Source organism: Hyperoodon ampullatus, assembly GCF_949752795.1.
Source record: "Hyperoodon ampullatus genome assembly, chromosome: X".
NCBI classification, from domain to species: Eukaryota; Metazoa; Chordata; class Mammalia; order Artiodactyla; family Ziphiidae; genus Hyperoodon; species Hyperoodon ampullatus.
In genome coordinates, this window is record NC_136913.1 from 132,478,235 (window position 1) to 132,499,500 (window position 21,266).

General features: G+C 42.5%; 1 protein-coding gene across 2 annotated transcripts in view; it reads right to left on the reverse strand.

Annotated features, from left to right (window-relative positions):
* The window catches only part of GAB3 (GRB2 associated binding protein 3), a gene marked incomplete at both ends in the record, with an annotated part of 54,355 nt that overhangs the window by 13,615 nt on the left and 19,474 nt on the right, over positions 1 to 21,266 (reverse strand). For both annotated transcript variants that reach the window (XM_079726866.1, XM_079726865.1), the window contains 5 exons: positions 127 to 346; positions 824 to 879; positions 12,759 to 13,237; positions 13,624 to 13,837; positions 15,886 to 16,189. In XM_079726866.1, coding sequence (XP_079582992.1) covers positions 127 to 346; positions 824 to 879; positions 12,759 to 13,237; positions 13,624 to 13,837; positions 15,886 to 16,189 — 1,273 coding nt within the window. The remainder of the gene's footprint in view (positions 1 to 126; positions 347 to 823; positions 880 to 12,758; positions 13,238 to 13,623; positions 13,838 to 15,885; positions 16,190 to 21,266) is intronic.

Sequence of the window (21,266 nt, forward strand, 5' to 3'; positions counted from 1 at the left end):
TCCCAGGCCTCTGGGCTGGTTTCTCTAGTGTCCCCTTCCCAGAGACGGTCAGGACGGAAGCTTTTCCACACGGCCACCAGACCTTGCTCCCCAGTCCCGCACAGCAGACCTGGGGAAGTGACTTACATTTCCTCTGAGGCTTGAGATCTCTATTCACGGGGGGAGGCTCCAGGTCCGCCGGGAGCTCGGGCAATGGGCTGGAGATGCTTCCTGAGCTCATTTGGATGTAGTCGTCAGGGCTGCAGTGGGGTCCGAGAGCAGAGGCGGTGGCCTGGGGGCTCATGGGCATGTAACTGTCCTCAGTGCTGGCAGAACCCGGAAGGGACATCGGGAAGAACCTGCACGGCTGCAAGGGAAAGCACAGAATAGCCATGGAAACTGCTTCCAGTGGGCAGCCTCGGCTGCACATGGCATTTCAGTTGCAGATTATCCAAGAATAACTTTGAATTTTTTTAGGAAAGTCAGACAAAGCCTCTAACTCAAGCTCTGCCTCTGGACTTATCGTGTGAGGTAGGTGATGACTCGCCTAGATCTCATGCTGGAAGACAGAGGTTAATGAATTTATGCAAGTGCTTTAAGTATCATGTGATGACTTCAGCAGGTACCCCAAGTTTGGGGAAGCATCTGGGCCATTAGAACTGGCAGGGTCCTCACAGCACACAAAGTCCAGTAGCTCCCAGACAAGTTTAAGCCTTGATGGGAGACTGGAGGGCTCCTCAGAGATTCACAGTGCTGTCTCAAAAGACATCATGGGAACATAAATAGGTCAGGGTATTTTTTTGGTAAAAATTGAGGCTGAAAGAAACTCAAGTACCGAACTTACCAAATTTAAACTTAGCCGCTTATCTCGGTGTCTTAAAGATTGGCCTTCTACATCACCTGCAAGAAACAAGCAGGGTGGTGAAAAATGCGGACAACATCAGTTGAAACTAGGCTCCAAGTACCTATGCGCCTCAGGGCCCTGTGTGCAGCTCCAGAGAGGGAGAGAGACTTGTTATTGAGTCTAGCTGGGCAGTCAGAACACCTTCCCCCCACAGATGGAAAGCGGACCAGATTTTGAAGAGGTTGCTGTATGACGGCTTCAGTTCTCTCTGTGAACTGGGGAGAGTCAGAGCAAGTAATTAACAAATGCTCGTTGCATTTGTTACATGAATTTTCTGCACTTAGAGATGGTAGAGACAGAGCTGGAGGTTTGAGGAGAGGGGAGCAGGCATGAAATAGCCCTTGTGATGAGCAGGAGCACGGGGTGAATAAAAGCCTTTGCAGAGCAGCAGCGCGAATCGGTGACCATGAACTTCTGAAGCAAGAGTCAGCGCCTCAGGAACAGATCCGGAGAGAGAGGAGAGCTGGATGAATCCAGGATCAGGCATTTGTGAGACGGATGTGACATAAACTTAGAATAACTGTTGAACTGAAATAGGAGATGTCCAGAAGGTAGCAAGATATATGGGCCTAGATTCAAATGAGACCTGCTTAGAGATGACAGTCAAAACCTAAGAGTAGAGGAGATAATCTAGGTTGTAAATGTTGAGAAAAGTTTAAATATAAAATCCTAGAGACTCTCAGTATTCAAAGAGTAGGAAGATGAGCACTGGCTCATGTTGAGAGAGAGCAAGTGGAGAAGGAGGAAAGTCAGGGGCCCCGGACTGCGAGAGCCCACAGGAGGAGATGGTGGCCGGTGGTGGGGAACACCACCAAAATGGGCCCTCAGCACATGGGGACCAGAGCAAAATGTCTTCCTAGAACTTAGACATGTGAAAAGCCAGGCTGCCTCTGAGAAATAAACTGAAGAGTCAACACCATCTTAAAGCAAGAGAATAACTCCCAGCTCAGAAAGATGTGATGGAGATTGATGGAATTAAGACCAGACACTATCAAACTCTTAGAGGAAAACATAGGCAGAACACTCTCTGACATAAATCACAGCAAGATCCTTTTTGACCCACCTCCTAGAGAAATGGAAATAAAAACAAACAAATGGGACCTAATGAAACTTAAAAGCTTTTGCACAGCAAAGGCAACCATAAACAAGACGAAAAGACAACCCTCAGAATGGGAGAAAATATTTGCAAACAAAGCAACTGACAAAGGATTAATCTCCAAAATATACAAGCAGCTCATGCAGTTCAATATCAAAAAAAAAAAAACCAATAAAAAAATGGGTGGAAGACCTAAATAGACATTTCTCCAAAGAAGACATACAGATGGCCAACAAACATGAAAAGATGCTCAACATCACTAATTATTAGAGAAATGCAAATCAAAACTACAATGAGGTATTACTCACACCGGTCAGAATGGCCATCATTAAAATGTCTACAAATAACAAACACTGGAGAGGGTGTGGAGAAAAGGGAACCCTTATGCACAGTTGGTGGGAGTGTAAATTGATACAGCCACTATGGAAAATAGTGTGAAGGTTCCTTAAAAAACTAAAATTAGAGCTGCCATGTGACCCAGCACAGCAATCCCACTCCTGGGCATATACCCAGAGAAAAACATAACTCAAAAAGAGGCATGCACCCCAATGTTCATTGCAGCACTATTTACAATAGCCAGGACATGGAAGCAACCTAAATGTCCATCAACAGAGGAATGGATAAAGAAGATGTGGTACATATATACAATGGAATATTAGCCATAAAAAGGAATGAAATTGGGTCATTTGTAGAGACATGGATGGACCTAGACAGTGTCATACAGAGAGTGAAGTAAGTCAGAAAGAGAAAGACAAATATCACATATTAACCCATATATGTGGAACCTAGAAAAATGGTATAGATGATCCTATTTGCAAAGCAGAAATACAGACACACATGTAGAGAAGAAACGTATAGACACCAAGGGGGAAGGGGGGTGTGGGATGAACTGGGAGATTGGGATTGACATATATACACTATTGATGTTATGTGTAAAATAGATAACTAATGAGAACCTACTGTATAGCACAGGGTAACCTACTCAATGCACTGTGGTGACGTGAATGGGAAGGGAGTCCAAAAGGGAGGGGGCATATGTATATGTATACAGCTGATTCATTTTGCTGTACAGTAGAAACTAACACAACATTGTAAAGAACTATTCTCCAATAAAAATTAATTTTACAAAATATTGAAATCATAATCCAAGAAAAGGTCCACAAATAAAGTAACACTTGAATCTAATATTGAAAGGGCCCATCAAGTACCTGGAATAAATAAATGGTCAATTCTACCCAAAATGTAAAATCTATTAAAACATTATATCAATAATAATGACAGAATGAAACAGATGAATTAAATAACCAGCTCAAAGCTAAAAAAGAACAATAGAGAAAATGAAAAGAAATGATAAAATAAAGATAAAAGCAAAAAATAATAGAGTACTGAGAAATAGTGGAATTAATTTTAAAAAATCAAAATCTTGGTTTCCTGGGGAAAAAAATTAACCTAAAGGCAACCGACTAGCCAATCTAATCAATAAAAGAGGGGGGCACAAATATGCAAAATAAGAATTGACAAGGAAAAAATTATCATTGAAACAGAGGAAGTTTTTTAAAAGAGACAATTCTGCATGCCTTTACACAAATAAATTTTAAAATCTAGATGAAATGGATAATTTTCCAAAAAATACACTACAGCAAAATTGACACAAAAAATTTCCAAAGAATAAAATAGACAAAGTTACGAAGATCAGATGGTTTCAAGAGACAATTTTACCAAAACTTCAAAGACCAGACAGTCCCAATGCTTCACAAATTTGTTCAAGAGTTTAGGAAATCAAGGAATATTTCTAATTCTTTTTATGAGGCAAGTATAACTTTGGTAGCTAAACCTGATAAACATAAAATATATCAGAAAAGTACAGACTAATATCACTTATGATTAACAATGCAAAAATCCTAAATAAAATATTAACAAATGTCACACCCTCTTTGAACCATTACTGTAAAACTTCTCACTACCCTCTCCAAGTTGGGACACACAGTTTTAAGGGCATTTGCCTGCTGCAGCTCCCTTTGCCTGGCAAAGCAATAAAGCTATTCTTTTCTACTTCACTCCACAAAAATATTAGCAAACAGAGGAAGGTGGTATTACTGGAATGGCTGAATGAGGAGCTCAGAAAAGCCATTCTCCAAGAAACAATTATACAAGTGTACAAAACTATTTTTAAAAAGTCAAGCACAACTATCTGGGGACTCTGAAAATTTACCAAAAGCATACAACAAAATTGTTGTATATTATACTGGGAAGGATTTATTGAAGAAATGAAAAACAACTACTGGACATCCGGTAAGAACACTGAGAATCTGTGGCATTTTAGCTTGGGGTGCTCCCATACCCCTCACCAGCTCACTCAGAAGTAGTTCTACCAGGGCAAGGCAAGTCGTGAAGACCAGAAGCTTCTTTGCCAAAGGGGTCTAATTTGATTTGGATCAAAGCATATAAAAAACTCCATTCCTCTAGGTACTATCAAAAGCATACCAACAATTCATTTCATTGGGGTTCCAGGAGAAAAGAGAGAGAAAAGCATTGAAAATGTATTTGCAGAACATATGGCTGAAAACTTCCCAAACCTAAAGAAGGAAACAGATATCCTGTTTCCTTCCTGTACAGTAAGCACAGAGGGTCCCAAACAAAATGAACCCAAACAGACTCACACCAAGACATATCATAATCAAATGGCAAAAGTTAAAGATAAAGAGATAATTCTAAAAGCAGCAAGAGAAAAATAGTCATTTACAAGGAAATCCCCATAAGGCTATATCAGCTGATTTCTCTGCAGAAACTTTGCAGGCCAGAAGAGAGTGGAGTGATAGATTCAAAGTCCTAAAAGGGAAAAACCTGCAACCTAGGATAATCTACCCAGCAAGATCATCATTTAGAATCGAAGGAGAGATAAAGAGCTTCTCAGACAAGCAAAAACTAAAAGAGTTCATCAATACTAAACCTACCCTAAAAGAAATGTTAAAAGGTCTTCTCTAAGCAGAAAAGAAGGAAAAATCTATAGGAAAAGGAAAATCCCACTAGGAAAGGCAAATATATAGTAATGACTAAGGATCAACCACTTAAATAAGCCAGTACAAAGATTACAATACAAAAAATTATAAAATCAACTATAACTACAATAAAGAGTTAAGGGATAGACATGAAGATGTAAAATATGACGTCAAAAATGCAAAATGTGGGGGAAGGGAGTAAAAAATGTAAATCTTCTAGAATTTGTTTGAATTTAAATGACTATCAGTTTAAAACAAGTAGATACAGTTATAGGTCAACATATATGAACCCAATGATAACCACAAACGAAAAACCTACAATAGATACACAAAGACTAAAAAGAAAGGAACACAAACATAAACTAAAGAAAATCATCAAACCACAAGGGAAGACACAAAAGGAAGAAGAAATGAACAGAGAAGACCTACAAAAACAACTGAAAACAAGCAATAAAATGGAAATAAATACATATCTATCAATAATTACTTTAAATGTCAATGGGCTAAATGCTCCAATCAAAAGACATAGGCTGGGGCTTCCCTGGTGGCGCAGTGGTTGAGAGTCCGCCTGCTGAGGTGGGGGACACGGGTTCTTGCCCCGGTCTGGGAAGATCCCACATGCTGTGGAGCGGCTGGGCCCATGAGCCATGGCCACTGAGCCTGCACGTCCAGAGCCTGTGCTCCACAACGGGAGAGGCCAAAGCAGTGAGAGGCCTGTGTACCAAAAAAAAAAAAAAAAGACATAGGCTGGCTGATCAGATTAAAAACAAGATTCTTCAATATGCTACCTACAAGAGACTCACTTCAGGGCTAAAGACACACAAAGACTGAATGTGAAGGGATGGAAAAAAATATTTCATGCCAACAGAAATAACAAAGAAAGTGGGAGTAGCAATACTTCTATCAGACAAAACAGACTTTAAAACAAAAGCTATAACAAAAGACAAAGAAGGACACTATATAATGATAAAGGGATCGATAAAAAAAGAGGATATTACACTCATTAACAAATATGCACCCAATACAGGAGCCCCTAAATATATAAAGCAAATACTAACAGACATAAAGGAAGAAATTGACAGTAACACAAGAATAGTAGGGGACTTTTACATCCCACTGACATCAATGGACAGATCATCCAGACAGAAACTCAGTAAGGCAACAGTGGTCTTAAATGACACAATAGACTGGTTGGACTTAATAGATATCTATAGGACATTCAATCCAAAAACAGCAGAATACACATTTTTTTCAAGTGCACATGGAATGTTCTCCAGGATAAATCACATGCTAGGCCACAGAACAAGTCTCAACAAATTTAAGAGGATAGAAATTATATCAAGTATTTTTCCAACAACAGTATGAAACTAGAAATCAATTATAGAAAGAAAAATAGGAAAAGCACAAATGTGTGGAGACTAACCAATATGCTAATAAAGATCAATGGGTCAATGAAGAAGTCAAAGAGGAAATCAGAAAATAACTTGAGACAAGTTAAAATGGAAACACAACACTCCAAAATCTATGGAATGCAGCAAAAGCAGTTCTAAGAGGGAAGTTTACAGCAATACAGGCCTTCCTCAAGAAACAAGAAAAATCTCAAATAAACAACCTAACCTACCATCTAAAAGAATTAGAAAAAGAAGAACAAACAAAGGCCAAAGTCAGCAGAAGGAAGGAAATAATAAAGATCAGAGAGGAAATAAATAGAGATCAAAAAACAATAGAAAAGATCAATGAAACCAAGAGCTGCTTTTTTGAAAAGATAAACAAAATTCATAAACCTTTAGCCAGGCTCACCAAGAAGTAAAGAGAGAGGGCCCAAATTAACAAAATAAATGAAACAAGAGAAATAACAACTGATCCCACAGAGATTTAAAAAATCATAAAAGAATAGTACAAATAGTTAATGCCAAAGAATTGGAAAACCTAGAAGAAATGGACAAATTTCTAGAAATATACAACCTGCCAAGACTGAAACAAGAAGAAACACACAATTTGAACAGACCAGTCACTAGTAGTGAAAATGAATTTGTATTAAAAAAACCCCAAAACTCCCAGAAAATAAAACTCCAAGGCCAAATGGCTTCACAGGGGAATTCTAACAAACATATAAAGAAGAACTAATACTTATCCTTCTCAAACTATTCCAAATAATTGAAGAGGACAGAACATTCCCAAATTCATTCTACTAGGCCACCATTACCTTGATACCAAAACCAAACAAAGACACTACAAAAAAAGAAAATTACAGGTCAATATCTTTGATGAATATAGATGCAAAAATCCTTAATAAAATATTAGCAAACTAAATCCAACAATATATAACAAGGATCATATACCATCAAAGAATCAAGTTGGATTTATTCCAGAAACACAAGGATGGTTCAATTTTCGCAAATCAATCAATGTGATACACCACATTCACAAAAGGAAGGATAAAAATCACATGATCATCTCAATAGATGCAGAAAAATCATTTGACAAAATTCAACATCCATTCATGATAAAAACTCTCTTCAAGGTGGGTATAGAGGGAACATATCTCAACACAATAAAGGGAATTTATGACAAACCCACAGCTAACATTATACTTAATGGTGAAAAGTTGAAAACCTTTCCTCTGAATTCAGGAACAAGACAAGGATGCCCACTCTGACCACTTCTGTTTAACAGAGTATTGGAAGTCCTAGCGACAGCAGCCAGACAAGAAATAGAAATAAAAAGCAACCAAATTGGAAAGGAAGAAGTAAAACAGTCAGTATTTGCTGATGACATACTTTATATAGAAAACCCTAAAGTCTCCACAAAAAACTATTAGAACTAATAAATGAATTCAGCAAAGTTGCAGCATACAAGATTAATATACAGAAATCTGTCATATTTCTATACACTAATAATGAACTATCAGAAAGAGAAAGCAAGAAAATGGTCCTGTTTAAAATCGCATCAAAAAGAATAAAATAACCAAGAATAAACTTAACCAAGGAGGTGAAAGACCTATACTCTGAAAACTATACAACACTGATGAGGGAAACTGAAGATGATACAAACTAATGAAAAGATATCTTGCGCTCTTGGATTGGAAAAATTAATATTGTTAAAGTGTCCATAGGACCCAAAGCAATCTACAGATTTAATGCAATCCCTATCAAAACACCCATATTTTTCACAGAACTGGAACAAATAATCCCAAAATTCATATGAATTTTGACCCTGAATGAAACTATGAAAGACCCTGAAATGCCAAAGCAATCCAGAGGAAAAAGAACAAAGCAGGAGGCATAACCCTCCCAGACATAACACAATGCTACAAAGCTACATTAATCAAAACAGAATGATAGTGCCACAAAAACAGACACATAGATCAATGCAACAGAATAGAGAGCCCAGAAATAAACCCACACACCTATGGTCAATTAATCTACAACAAAGGAGGCAAGAATATACAGTGGAGAAAAGACAGTCTCTTCAATAAGTGGTGCTGGGAAAGCTGGACAGCTACATGTAAAACAGTGAGATTAGAACATTTCCTCACACCATATACAAAAATAAACTCAAAATGGATTAGAGACCTAACTGCAAGACCTGAAACCATAAAACTCCTAGAAGAGAACATAGAACACTCTTTGCCATAAATCATAGCAATATTTTTTGGATCCAACTTCTAAGGAAAAGAAATAAAAGCAAAATAAACAAACAGGACCTAATTAAACTTAAAAAGCTTTTGCACAGCAAAGGAAACCACCAACAAAACAGAAAGCAACCTGCAGAATGAGAGAAAATATTTGCACATGATATGACCAACAAGGGTTTAATATTCAAAATATATAAACAGCTCATAAAACTCAATGTCAAAAAAACAAAACAACCTGATTTAAAAATGGGCAGAAGTGAATAGACATTTTTCCAAAGAAAACATACAGATAGCCAACAGGCACATGAAAAGATGCTCCAAATTTCTAATTGTTAGAGAAATGCAAATCAAAACCACAATGAGGTATCACCTCATACCTGTCAGAATGGCCATCATCAAAAAGGCAACAAATAACAAAGGCTGGTGAGGATGTGGATAAAAGGGAACCCTTGTACACTGTTGGTGGAAATGTAAATTGGTGTAGTCACCATGGAAAATAGCATGAAGTTTCCTCAGAAAACTAAAACTAGAGCTACCATATGATCCAGCAATCCCACTGCTGGGCAAATATCAGGAAAAAATGAAAACTCTAATTCGAAAAGACACATACACCCCAATGTTCACAGCAGCAGTATTTAAAATAGCCAAGACATGGAAGCAACCTAAGTGTCCATCAGCAGAGGAATGGATAAAGAAGATGTGGTACATATATACAATGGAATATTACTCAGCCATAAAAATGAATGAAATTCTACCATTTGCAGTAATGTGGATGGCTCTTATGCTTAGTGAAATAAGTAAGTCAGACGGAGAAAGACAAATACTGTATGATATCATTTGTATGTGGAATCTAAAAAATAAAACAAATAAATGTATTATAGCAAAACGGAAGCAGACTCGCAGATATAGAGAACAAAGTAGTGTTTACCACTGGGGAGAGGGAAAGGGGGAGGGGCAAGATAAGGTAGGGGATTAAGAGGTATAAACTACTATGTATAAAATAGATAAGCAACAAGGATATATTGTACAGCACAGGGAATTATAGCCATTACTTTGGAATAACTTTTTCTTTTTTGGCCATGCTGTGCAGATTGCAGGATCTCAGTTCCCCAACCAGGAACTGAACCCGGGCCCCGGCAATGAGAGCGCTGAGTCCTAACCACTGGGCTGCCAGGGAAGTCCCTGTAATAACTTTTAACAGAGTATAATCTGTAAAAATACTGAATCACTATGCTATACACCTGAAACTAATATAATATTGTAAACCAACTATACTGCAAAAAATAATTGGCCAGTGAAGTTCTTCACGTTAACAGGATAAAGGAGAAAAAAATCACATGATCATAAAATGTTTCAATAAATTCAATACCTTTTCATGATTTTAAAAAATAACCTTTGGCAAAGTAGGAATATCAGAGAATGTCCTTAATCTAATGAATGGTGTCTATAAAAGTCTGCTGCAAACCACATTAGAATGGTGAAACACTGGAAGCTTTCCATGTGAGATCGGGAATAAGACAAGGGTCCCTGTTATTAATACTACTATTCAAAGATGTCCTGGCCTCCTACCCCAAGCAGTGACGTAAGAAAAAGAAAATGAAAGATATGTTATAAAAGAAAAACAAAGTTATTAGTATTTGCATGTGATATGATTGTATACAAAGAAAATGCAAATAAATATATAGTTTAGAAAAGGTAGATACAAAATCAAAATATAAAGCTAATTTATTTGATTGCAACAGCAAAGAAATTATTTAAAGTAAAATACCGTTGGCACTCACGTAAAAAATAACAAATGCATGGGAATACATTAATGAGATATGCAAGATTTCACTAAAAACCATAAAAATTACAGACAGAAGTAAAATAGGAAGGGGAATTCCCTGGTGGTTCAGTGGTTAGGACTCTGCGCTTTCACTCCTAGTTGAGAGTATGGTATTGGGGGAGGGGGAATTGGATGAAGGTCTGAAGGTGGTCAAAAAGTACACACCTCCAGTTCTAAGATAAATAAGTACTAGGGATGGAGTGCAGGACAAGATAAATATAAATAACAGTGCTGCATGTCATATATGAAAGCTGTTAACAAGAGTAAATCCTAAGAGTTCTCATCAGAAGGAAATTTTTTTTCTATTTGTTTAATGTTGTATCTACATGAGATGATAGATGCTCACAAAACTTACTGTGGTCATCATTTCACGATGTGTGTAAGTCAGATCATTCTGTATTCCTTAAACTCATACAGTGCTTTACGTCAATTACATCTCAATAAAACCAGAAGAAAAATGAAAGAAGGATAAGGGATGTAGGCACGATAGATCCCAGTGGGCCTTGCACGCTATGCTAAGAAATTTAGATTTTATCCCAAGTGCGAAGAGAAGTCGTCAGATTGGTTTTTAGCAAGGAACTGACTATCTGATTTACATTTTTTAAGAGACCACTTGACTTCGTGTGGAGAACAGATTAGAGGCAGGCAAGAATGGTGGTGGTGTGATCTCAGGATAACGAGTTGTATTACAGTAAATATATTCAGATTTCATTTATGCTTTAAAAAGAAGAGATAGTATGTATTTCTGTATTGTTTAATTGTTTCCAGAAATTCTTCCTATTCGACATTGTTTGGGCAGAACCAACAAGGTGGCTGAATCCCAAAATCGTCATGAAATCAAGAAATTAAACCATGACGACTTGGAGAGCAAGCAGCTGAATGCAACAGAATGTGTTGCACTTGGAAAAAAGTGACGACTGACAACACAACCCCCGCTTGTGTCATTTCACTGAGACTCATCAGCTTAATAAGAGGTGAGATCCATCAACAAACTGGGTGATGATGACACCAGCTTGTCTCTCTTTGACAAGCACACCTTGGAACACGGTGACAATGAGCCAGCCTCGGGGTGGGGGTGACTTCCCTGGTCGCCAAGGCGGGGCATGAATGTCGTGGTTACCTTAACCTTTTCTATAAGTTGTACCAAAGCACCCACTTAAGTTCTTTCATTTCTACTATTCCTTACAATAAAATAATTTAGTAGCCCCTCCCCCCCACCAAAAAAAAGAGTGGCAGTGGTGCTGGCTGCAGCAGGGGGCCCGATGGGAGACAGCAGAGCTGAGACGCAGACTCCGCGCCACGGGCACTTCACCGATGGCAGAGGGGGGCTGGAGAGCCTCGGGGACAATCAAGGCTGCCAGGTCACTGGAGCCCCACGAGGATGATAACGAACCTGACCCCACTCTGCCGCCGCCGCCTACAGACATCGGTTCCTGGGGGAGCTCCATGGGGAAGGCAGAACAATCCATGGGACGCGTCCCCTCTGCCTTATCACAGCCATTTGGCTTCCATCCAGCACTGTTGTTTTGGTCTTTGTTTCATGGTCAAAACCTCTATTTCCATGAGTTTTAGCCTTTGTTTACCTTCGTGTAAAAGAATCCAACGTTTGGATGGAGATAGAGAAGAGGAGAGGGGAGAGAGAGAGATAGGGGGAGGGAGGGAAGGAGAGAGAGAAAGGAAGAGAGAGAGTGCACATGCAAGGCAACCCTGTGAGAGTCAACAGAGTTCCAGAAAAAGGCCAAACAGGGACCAAGCTGATAGGGCTAGGTTAGAATTACCTTGATGGTGATAGCTTGGCAAAAAGCCACATCACTTCAGCCAGGTAGAATTTGGAAAGAACATGTCAGGTGGGATGATGGATGAGGCTGATTGGATTGTTGAAAAATGGAGACAAGAGTATGGTCTCCCACCTCAGCACTCAGTCTGCATGTGAAAGGAAACGGACGGAACTGGGCCCAGCTGAGGCAAAAGACACCGCCTTCTGTACCAAGTGGATCCTGGAGTGGCTCCAAACAAACACCAGGAGCGTGGTCTCAGGTGGGGAGCCCATCGTGTGGGCAAGGGCATGACTAGGGGACCAGGGATCTGACCTCTTTCAGCGTCTACAGGGACCCACGTATACCTCTCCCGGCGGGGCGGGTGGGGAGCCTGGGAGTGAGGGCTGCTGCTTGGGGTATGCGCTTCCACCCAGAGCCTGACCGTGCCGGGACACTGGACTGGCCTGAGCAAAGGACGCTGGACAACGTCCTCATGTGGACACAAGGAGGCAAGAGAAGCCAGGTTTCTCTCGGTAGTGAAGTTTAGCATCGGACACTTACCTTTCCAGGTTCTCATGTTCTCTAAGCCAGAGAGAGAGATTCTTCTCGGTACCACAGTGCCTTCTGGCCTCTTGATGCTACTGGGCCCACCGCACAGGAGCTGGTCCTCGTGGCGCCGTTCAGAGAGATGGCTTGGCTTAGGGGGGCGGGGAGGTGGCGTGTTGGACATAACATCTAGTTCTTTTACCCCATAGGGCAAGGAAGCTTGGTTTTGATCTACCTGGACGGTGGAGTTTAAGGAAGTTTCCAGCACTGGTAAAGAAAAGTGGTCCCTGGACGGGCCATTGACATCTCTCGTCCAGATCAGGGCAGCCGGGGGCCTCGTGGAAGGGACCTCTTGAGAACTGTTCCCAGGGCGTGAGAGGCAGGCCAGGTTCCCGGAGGACAGTGGCTGCGGGCCGTCCACAAAAACGTCGTCGAAGGACACCTGTTCCAGTGAGCGCTCCGAGTTTGACCAGCTGTCACATCTGGTGGGGAGACTGAGGGAAGAAAAGCACATACATTTGACTGAGAGGCAGCAAGTCCCCGGCAGCGGTAGTTGGTACTGCTACACCCTTGGCACCCAGCCACCCATGCCTCTAATGTCGCCTCTACAACACTCGGTGACACCAAGCCCTTGATGCTGGGGAAAAAAATGGCTCGTTGATTTTTTTCATCCTCTAAGTGTAAGATACGTATGAAAATGCAAGGTTAGAAAGGAAAGCCACAGTGCTGAAATGCATGAGTCATTCTGCTTGGTGTGCCACAAGCTTCGGCCTCGGTAGTGGTTGATAGGGATCTGTCCCTGCCCTGATGGCAGCAGGAAGAGAGGGCAGTGTACATACACCCACTAGAAGATGCTACAGTTAAACGGCCGGAGGCGTACCTGGCGTGGTGCAGTCTTCCCGTCTCGCAGTTGGATAGAATCAGATAATCAGGAAGGAAGAGAAACTCTGACTCACTTCCGGTTTCCTCAGTGGCTACAGTACTAGTGCTTGGGTCATCTCTTGGCAGGGAGCTGACAGCAGGGGTGGTGCGAAGGGAGCTGGCGGCAGAGGGCTGCACGCAGGAAGGCGCACGAGAGCCACTCTCCACACAATCTGCAGGAGAAATCATTGCCCAGCTGAACGTTTAAGAATGGCTAGAACACAGTTCCTCAAATGGCATCTAAGAGGCCAAAGAGAAGATGCAAATCACAGCTGGTGTTTGTACTGACGGAGACCATTTCCCCAAGCTATAAACAATGTCTGGGGAAGAAGGCCAATGTTCCAAGAGTGAAGTGCTGAATCAATTAAGAGCAAAAAACCCAAGGACTCTTGGCCTAAAAATCTGCAGTTAGATAGTCTACACACAGCCTCTTCATGGCCCTCGGCCACAGCTCTGCATCACTGTTTATTCACTCAACAAATATACTTACATTTTATATATATGTAAACACACATGTATTTATGCATAACAAATATATGTACACAGACTTACATAAGCATTTGTGCACATATGCAGACATGCACATGTAGATATATGTCTATTTATGTCTATATAGATACCTACTCTTGCACCTACTATGTGCCTGGAACCGCTCTAACTCTAACCTCACAGCATTAATGATTGACTGTTAGTGATGTCTAAGAAAAGGAATGAAAGAAATAAAGAGTTGTGATGGCTGGTAAAGCCCACATTCATAAACTCCCAATGAAATTCCTGCTTCTATTTCCCTTTTGAACCAAGTTGGCAGGAATTCAGGATTCCTGAGTCAGAGTGGTCCAGAACTGCCTGGGTTCAAGTCCAGGCTCTAGTATCTAGCTGTCCTGACCTTGGGCAAGTTACCTGCTTGCTCCAAGCTTCCTCATCCGTAAAGTGCTTATGCTCATAGTACATATGCCACAGAATCAGTCTGCGGATGAGATGAGCTAAAACAGGCCTGGTTCTCAGATGAAGAGGAGTTAGCCCCTACATCGTCGTCAAAACTGAGGGGGGCTACAGGGAACAAAAGAGGTCATGGGGGGTTCTGGCTTCCTCCAACTTCAGGCCAGAGCTTTCTGTTTTCTGCCTGGTGCCTTACTTGTTTCTGTTCCCCTTAGGATATTGGGACACATGTTATGTACCTATATTTTAGCATAACTCCCAGATGAGGAAACAAACAGAGGAGACACATAACATGACAAAAATATGTATCTAGTGTGGGCTGAATGTATGGACTGGGGTGAAGAGTGAGCAGCGGTGTGACCGAGTAGCTTCACTTAGTAAGCTTCCCTGGGTCATGAAAAGAAAAGGACTTTGCTGGCAGGAAGCACACACACCCTCACGTCTGTCTAAAGAGACATGCAACTCTGACTCTTCCGCGCCACCTAGCGTTAGAATGTGGGTATTTCAGTGGAAGATGATAAGCATCAGTAACGAGGGAAATGCTGAAGCAACTGTAGACCATGGGATTTAGGGGTAAGGTTCTGCCGGCTAGACTAAGAGACTAAAAGAAAGCAGATTCGAAGTCTCATAGTTTGAAGATCAGGGCATGGTGCCAGGGCCTCAAAAACAAAATCCGTGAAGGGGAGTTCACTGTAACCCCAAGTGCTTTATACCCAGTACATTATATAGAAAGGGTAGTGTGTGTGTGTGTGTGTGTGTGTGTGTGTGTGTAAAAGAGAGAGAGCAAGAGTGAGAGAAAAAGAGCCTCATGGGTCATTTGCTTCCACTGCCCAGAAATGGCTCACAGCAAACTTAGAGCTCATTTCCGTTGCAGAGACCTTGAGCCACTTGGAGATAAGAGGAAACGTTACCTGCCTACGACAAGTAGCTTAGTTCTGTCTTTCTACCTTCTAGTACTGAACAACGCAGTAGGCAACAGAAAAGCTGGAGTTCCTAGAATTTTTTAAAGACAGTGATATTTGATATTTCTAGAAAAACCGGCAGCAGCAGCATGGGGAAAATCAGAGCCGGACAGCACGTCCCCACCCACGTTTTGCTTCCACTGCAGCTCACCAGAGCAAAGCCAAGGTGAGGCTTTGAAGCCACCGAAGTGGCCCGTCACGCTCCGGGGGCAGCGCCCGTGGCTCGTGGCTCGGCCGCCGGGTCCTTTCCGGAGCTCCCTGGCACAAGCGCAGCGGCCCCCGCCCGCCCTTAGCCTCAGGAGCCCCCTGTCCCCTCTTACCTGCGCTGTCATCCAGGTGGCCGAGGTTGCAGACCTGACTGATGCTGTGCACCCACACCTGCATTTCTTCCTCCGTCTTGGCCACCAGATAGAACGTGCGAGATGCAGTCTTGACAACGAACACGAAATGGTTCTGGAATTCCTTACGAACGAAGCCCGGGCCCGCGTGCTTCCAGACGGCGCACTCGCTGAGGTCGATGGCGCGGATGGGCTTGTGGGCGCGCTGGCTGCGGTAGTACTCCAGGACGTCGCGGTCGCCGCTCAGGCGGCCCCGCCGCAGCACGAACCAGCGCCTGCGCCAGGCCTGCGGGGAGGCAAGTGGACACGGCTTCTCAGACTCCACCGGCCGGACGAGGACAGCAGACAACGAGGACACTGCCCACCGTAACAGTGAGGCGCGAGGCCCAGCCGGCGGCGTTGTCTGAAAGGACCCGTGCAGCCTCTTCAAGTCGCCTTTCATCGGTGATTTTAATGATCGGTCATCACTGGGGAGGGTAGTGATGGGACTCACACCCCCAGGTCAATGAGAACTATGCAGTCATCACAAGTGATGCAGCAAAGGCATGCAGTACAAATTTATGTGTGCCCATGCTTTTTTTTAAAAAAAACAATAATGAAGAACAAGAAGGCAGCTTTCTTATCACTGTCTACCTCAGGCCGAAAGCCAGTATCATACACTCAAATCAGTGCCATCTAACGTGGTCATTTAACTTGTAGAGAATTGCTCAACAAGAAAAGAAAAATAGTGTACATTGGAGGGGAAAGAGGATTATCATTAGCTGAAGTTGATGTGATTGTCCTTCTATAAAATCCCCAATGAAGATTAAAATACAAGTAGAATTCTCAGAGAATTAAGTAACGTGCTGGTTCTGTTTCCCATGGGAGAGACTGTTTTCTAAGGGCTTTACCATAACCCATTTCATCTCCAAAAACTATCCCATGGGACAGGTAACTATTTTTATGTCCATTTTATGTATGAAAACATTGAGGTTCGCAGAAATTCATGAGCCCAAGGTCACACAGCTACAAAGCTGTAGGAAGAGATTTGAACTCAAGTGAGGGTGGAAGGATCACTAAATATGAAGTAAAAAAAATAGAGAGAGGGGACTGTGGGCAATTCTTTAGAGATGTCTGATTGTAAAGGGGGAGAGCTCTGGGGTCCAGGGATTTTTTTAAAGATGGAAGACACTTCTGCATCCACCCCCTAGGTCAGCCCATCATAAAGGCTGGGGGCCCGGGCATGGGGCAGGCATTGTCTGGCCTAAAGCAGTCCTCTATTCCCTGCTGAGAAGCACCATAACAATAGGAAGAAACTGCCTTTAGTGCTGTAGGAATCTGGGAAAGAGCCAAGCCTTGAGGTCAGATGATCTGGCAAAGCTTACCATGACCAAAAAAGAAAAGAGAATGATGCTCTGCGTGCCACTACAGCTTCAGGTGTGCCTGACATGTTTATATGCCCACCGACTTTCAACCAGAGGCCGGGAGAAAAGGGAAAGGGCACCGTGTGCAGTGTTCTCAGCTCCCTCCCTGCCCAGGGGCTGGGAGATCTGAGGCAGCAGAGCATCTGATGAGGCCATGAAGGGGGAGAGGGGGCTCTCACACCCGACCTGCAATCATGGCTCAGAATTGAAAGCTGCTTTGAGGCCATGGCAAGAGGCAGCATCAGAAGGGTGGCGGTCACCCCACATGGGGTTGCGACAGAGAGGAGGAAACCCTGCCTTTAATGATGGGGTAAAGCTCTAAGGAGAGATCTGGCCACTTGGAAGAGGGACAAAGCAGTGTAATTAAGTCCTTGTTTTTAAGACAAGAGAAATAACAGCATGTTTGTAGGCTCCTGGGAGTGGTGGACGAGGAAGAGAAGCATTAATCATTCAATCAATTCCTGTCACAAAAACATGGTACTGGATGGGGTGGAAGGAGCTCCCGCATCACCGTCAGGATGAGAGAATGCCCTGGGGTGCCCGGGGTACCCCAAACTTTCCAAAGGCCACTTTGGTAGGGAAATGTGAAGAGGAACTTTGTTGTACTTCCCAAAAATGATTCTAAAAGAGGAAGTCAAATTGGATGCTGAAACAAGTTTCAAGTTAACTGCTCTTAGTTTTATAGAAACACATTTCTTATCCTTTAATAATAGTGTTGGTGGGCGGGGGGGAGGGGTCCACAATGCATCCTGCCAGATGGTGGAGATGGGGAAGGGGATTAGAACTGGTCCCTGAAAGAGCTCACCATGTAGCTGGGATGCTGAGAGGGGTGGAAATATGAAATGGGTAGATTTCAACCCCGGGTAAGGAGCGCTCTGGTAGGAGAAGAATGACACAGACATTCATTCGGCAATTATCTGTTGGCACCCTAATATGCTAGCCACTGGTCAACAAGCCATGGGCCCTGCCCCTCAGTCTCATGGGCAGCAGGGGAAGTGGGCATATGGGTAAACAGACAACTGCAGTCAGCGAGATCAGTGCTACAAAAAGGGAGAGCCAAAATGCTACAGGCATACACAAGAGACATCCTCTGGGACGACGTGGTAGCCAAGCTGAGAGTGAAGAAGGGCCAAGGAGGCAGCAGCATCTAGCGCAGTCTGCATGTGAAACTCACCAGCACGCCCTCCCCTCAGGTTTTAAAATCTCTGCCTAAGAGTTGTGATTATAGAAAAGCAGAAATAACGTGTTCTTGGAGCTCTTTGCTAAGTAGGTGAAACCAGGCTTCTGGGCTTCTGGAAGCGAGAGTCATGTGACAAAGACCCTTGAAAGCGAGCAGCCAGCACCAAAGTGAAGCTCTTCACTGTGACACTGTTCCACAAGGAAGTTATCAAAAGGACTCAGGAGCCAATCTGAAGATACTCCCACTGGTCGAAGATGGAACAATTTGAGCTTTAATAAATATAATAATTACGGTGGCTTGAAATCCATCAGATATGTTTACATCTGGGAGTTCATCATGATATTAAAAGAGAAAAAAGAATTTGTCATCCTCAGAGGCTGTGATGGAACCATTTCATTATCTTTTCATAAATGTATTCTGCTTAACAAAGGAAAACCAATGATAGAATTAGAATCTCACCATTCTGCTGTCCACAGTGAAATCATAGGTAGAGGTGTTCAGCCTCAACAGTTGCTAACTTATGAAGAGGAACGAACAGACGTGAAAGTTCCACCCGCAAAGCCAGACAGTGGGAAATTCTGTGATCAAAGGCCCAGGTTGTTCAACAGATAAATGACAAGAAAAAGAAAGGACAGAGGTGATCTATGGAGTAAATGAGTCTTAAAAGATGTATCAGAAAATTTCTGTGGGATCATTTTTTACTGAAGTATAGTTGATTTCCAATGTTGTGTTAGTTTCAGGTGTACAGCACGGCGATTCAGTTATACATATATTCTTTTTCAGATTCTTTTCCATTATAGGTTATTATGAGATAGATACTGAATATAGTTCCCTGTGCTATACGGTAGGTCCTTGTTGGTTATTTTATATATAATAGTGTGTATCTGCTAATCTCAAACTCCTAATTTATCCCTTCCCCACCCCCTTTGGTAACTATAAGTTTCTCTTCTATGTCTGTGAGTCTGTATCTGTTTTGTAAATAAGTTCGTTTGTATTGCTTTTTTAGATTCCACATATAAGTGATATCATATGAGATTTGTCTTTCTCTGTCTGACTGACTTCACTTAGCATGGTCATCTCTAGGTCCATCCCTGTTGCTGCAGATGGCATTGTTTTACTCTTTTTTATGGCTGAGTGACATTCCATTGTATTATAGTGTCTAGGGGATGCTCTTTTGAGTGATAAAAACATTTAAAAATGCAAAGAAGAGATTTCTCTGCATAGGGCATGTTCATGCTGCATTCACTATGTGCCAAGGGCAGGATTGCGGGATTCCAGAGCAAAACACTGTCAGTTTGCCCTGGGCAAATTGCTTCTCCCACTGCACACCGATGGGCCCTGAGGGCTCTTCTAGCTCTGACCATAGAAAGATGTTCCCCATCAGCCTTTTCAGCCAGCCCACCAGTATCATCTCCAGCAACAAAAACCTGCAACATCCTGTAACCTTGTGGAAGAGTGTTTGTGCTCATTTCTCAAATATGAAGAAGGTAAAACTGAACTCCTCTAGGAAGGTGTGTTGAGATCACAGGCCCGTTGCTGATTCTGTGTTTACAAACACCTCCTGGTTGGTTTCTTGATAAAGAGGAACCACCCCCCAGGTTAAATAAAGGTACAAGCACTTGCAAGGGAAGAGGGACTGAGACTTGGATCTGAGTTTCCCTGTTACGGACTGAACTGTTCCACTCACCCCCTCAAAAAATTCCTGTCTGGAAGTCCTAATCCTCAATACCTCAGAAGGTGACCTTATTTGGAGACAGGGTCTTTACAGAGGTATCAAGTTAAAATCAGGTCATTAGGGTGGGCCCTAATGTAATATGACTGGCAGAGTTGAGAAGACAGATCAGCATTCTGGATGGCTGAGGTAGCTGCAATTTGTAGGGAAAGGCACCAAAGAGGGGGTGCTGAAAAGAAGGTAAAGAAAGAGCTGAAGAAATCTACCTGGGAATTCCCTCACAGGACTTTGGCTGAATACTAACACCCACATGTATTGGATGAAACCCCATGAGGTGAATCCAAAAACAACTCCTGGACACCCACAAAGTGAATGACTACCCGAGCTCACACAGGGCTGGGAGGTATTCAGACCAACTCAAGTGGAGAAACCTGAAACATTCAGTAGAGACTCTAGAAAGGCCACACCTCAGAAGCTTTCAAGTTACTGAATTACCTGACAAAGACAGCTCAACACTTTTTAAAGGAAGACAATGAAACCCAGACACCCAACAATATAATATTTATGATGTAAAGCATTCCCCCCAAATTACTAGAAATGCAAAGAAGCACGAAAATGTGGTTCATAATCAGGAGAAAAATCATACAATAGAGAGGGGCTTCCCTGGTGGCGCAGTGGTTGAGAGTCCGCCTGCCGATGCAGGGGACACGGGTTCATGCCCCGGTCCGGGAAGATCCCACATGCCGTGGAGCGGCTGGGCCCGTGAGCCATGGCCGCTGAGCCTGCGCGTCCGGAGCCTGTGCTCCGCAACAGGAGAGGCCACAACAGTGAGAGGCCCGCGTACCGCAAAAAAAAAAAAAAAAAAAAAGACAGAGATGATGGAATAAGCACACAATATTTTTAAAACAGCTCTTATAATGTATGACATTTAAAGGAAAATGTGTACGTAACGAGGACAGAGATAGAAGATATAGACAAGAACCAAATGGAGCTTGTGCAGGTAAATGTACAATATCTGAAATGAAACAGTCACTGCATGTGTAGAACAACATCTTAAGCATCGAAGAAGTGCTCAGTGAACCGAAAGCGCAGTTTTAGCAGCTCCCTG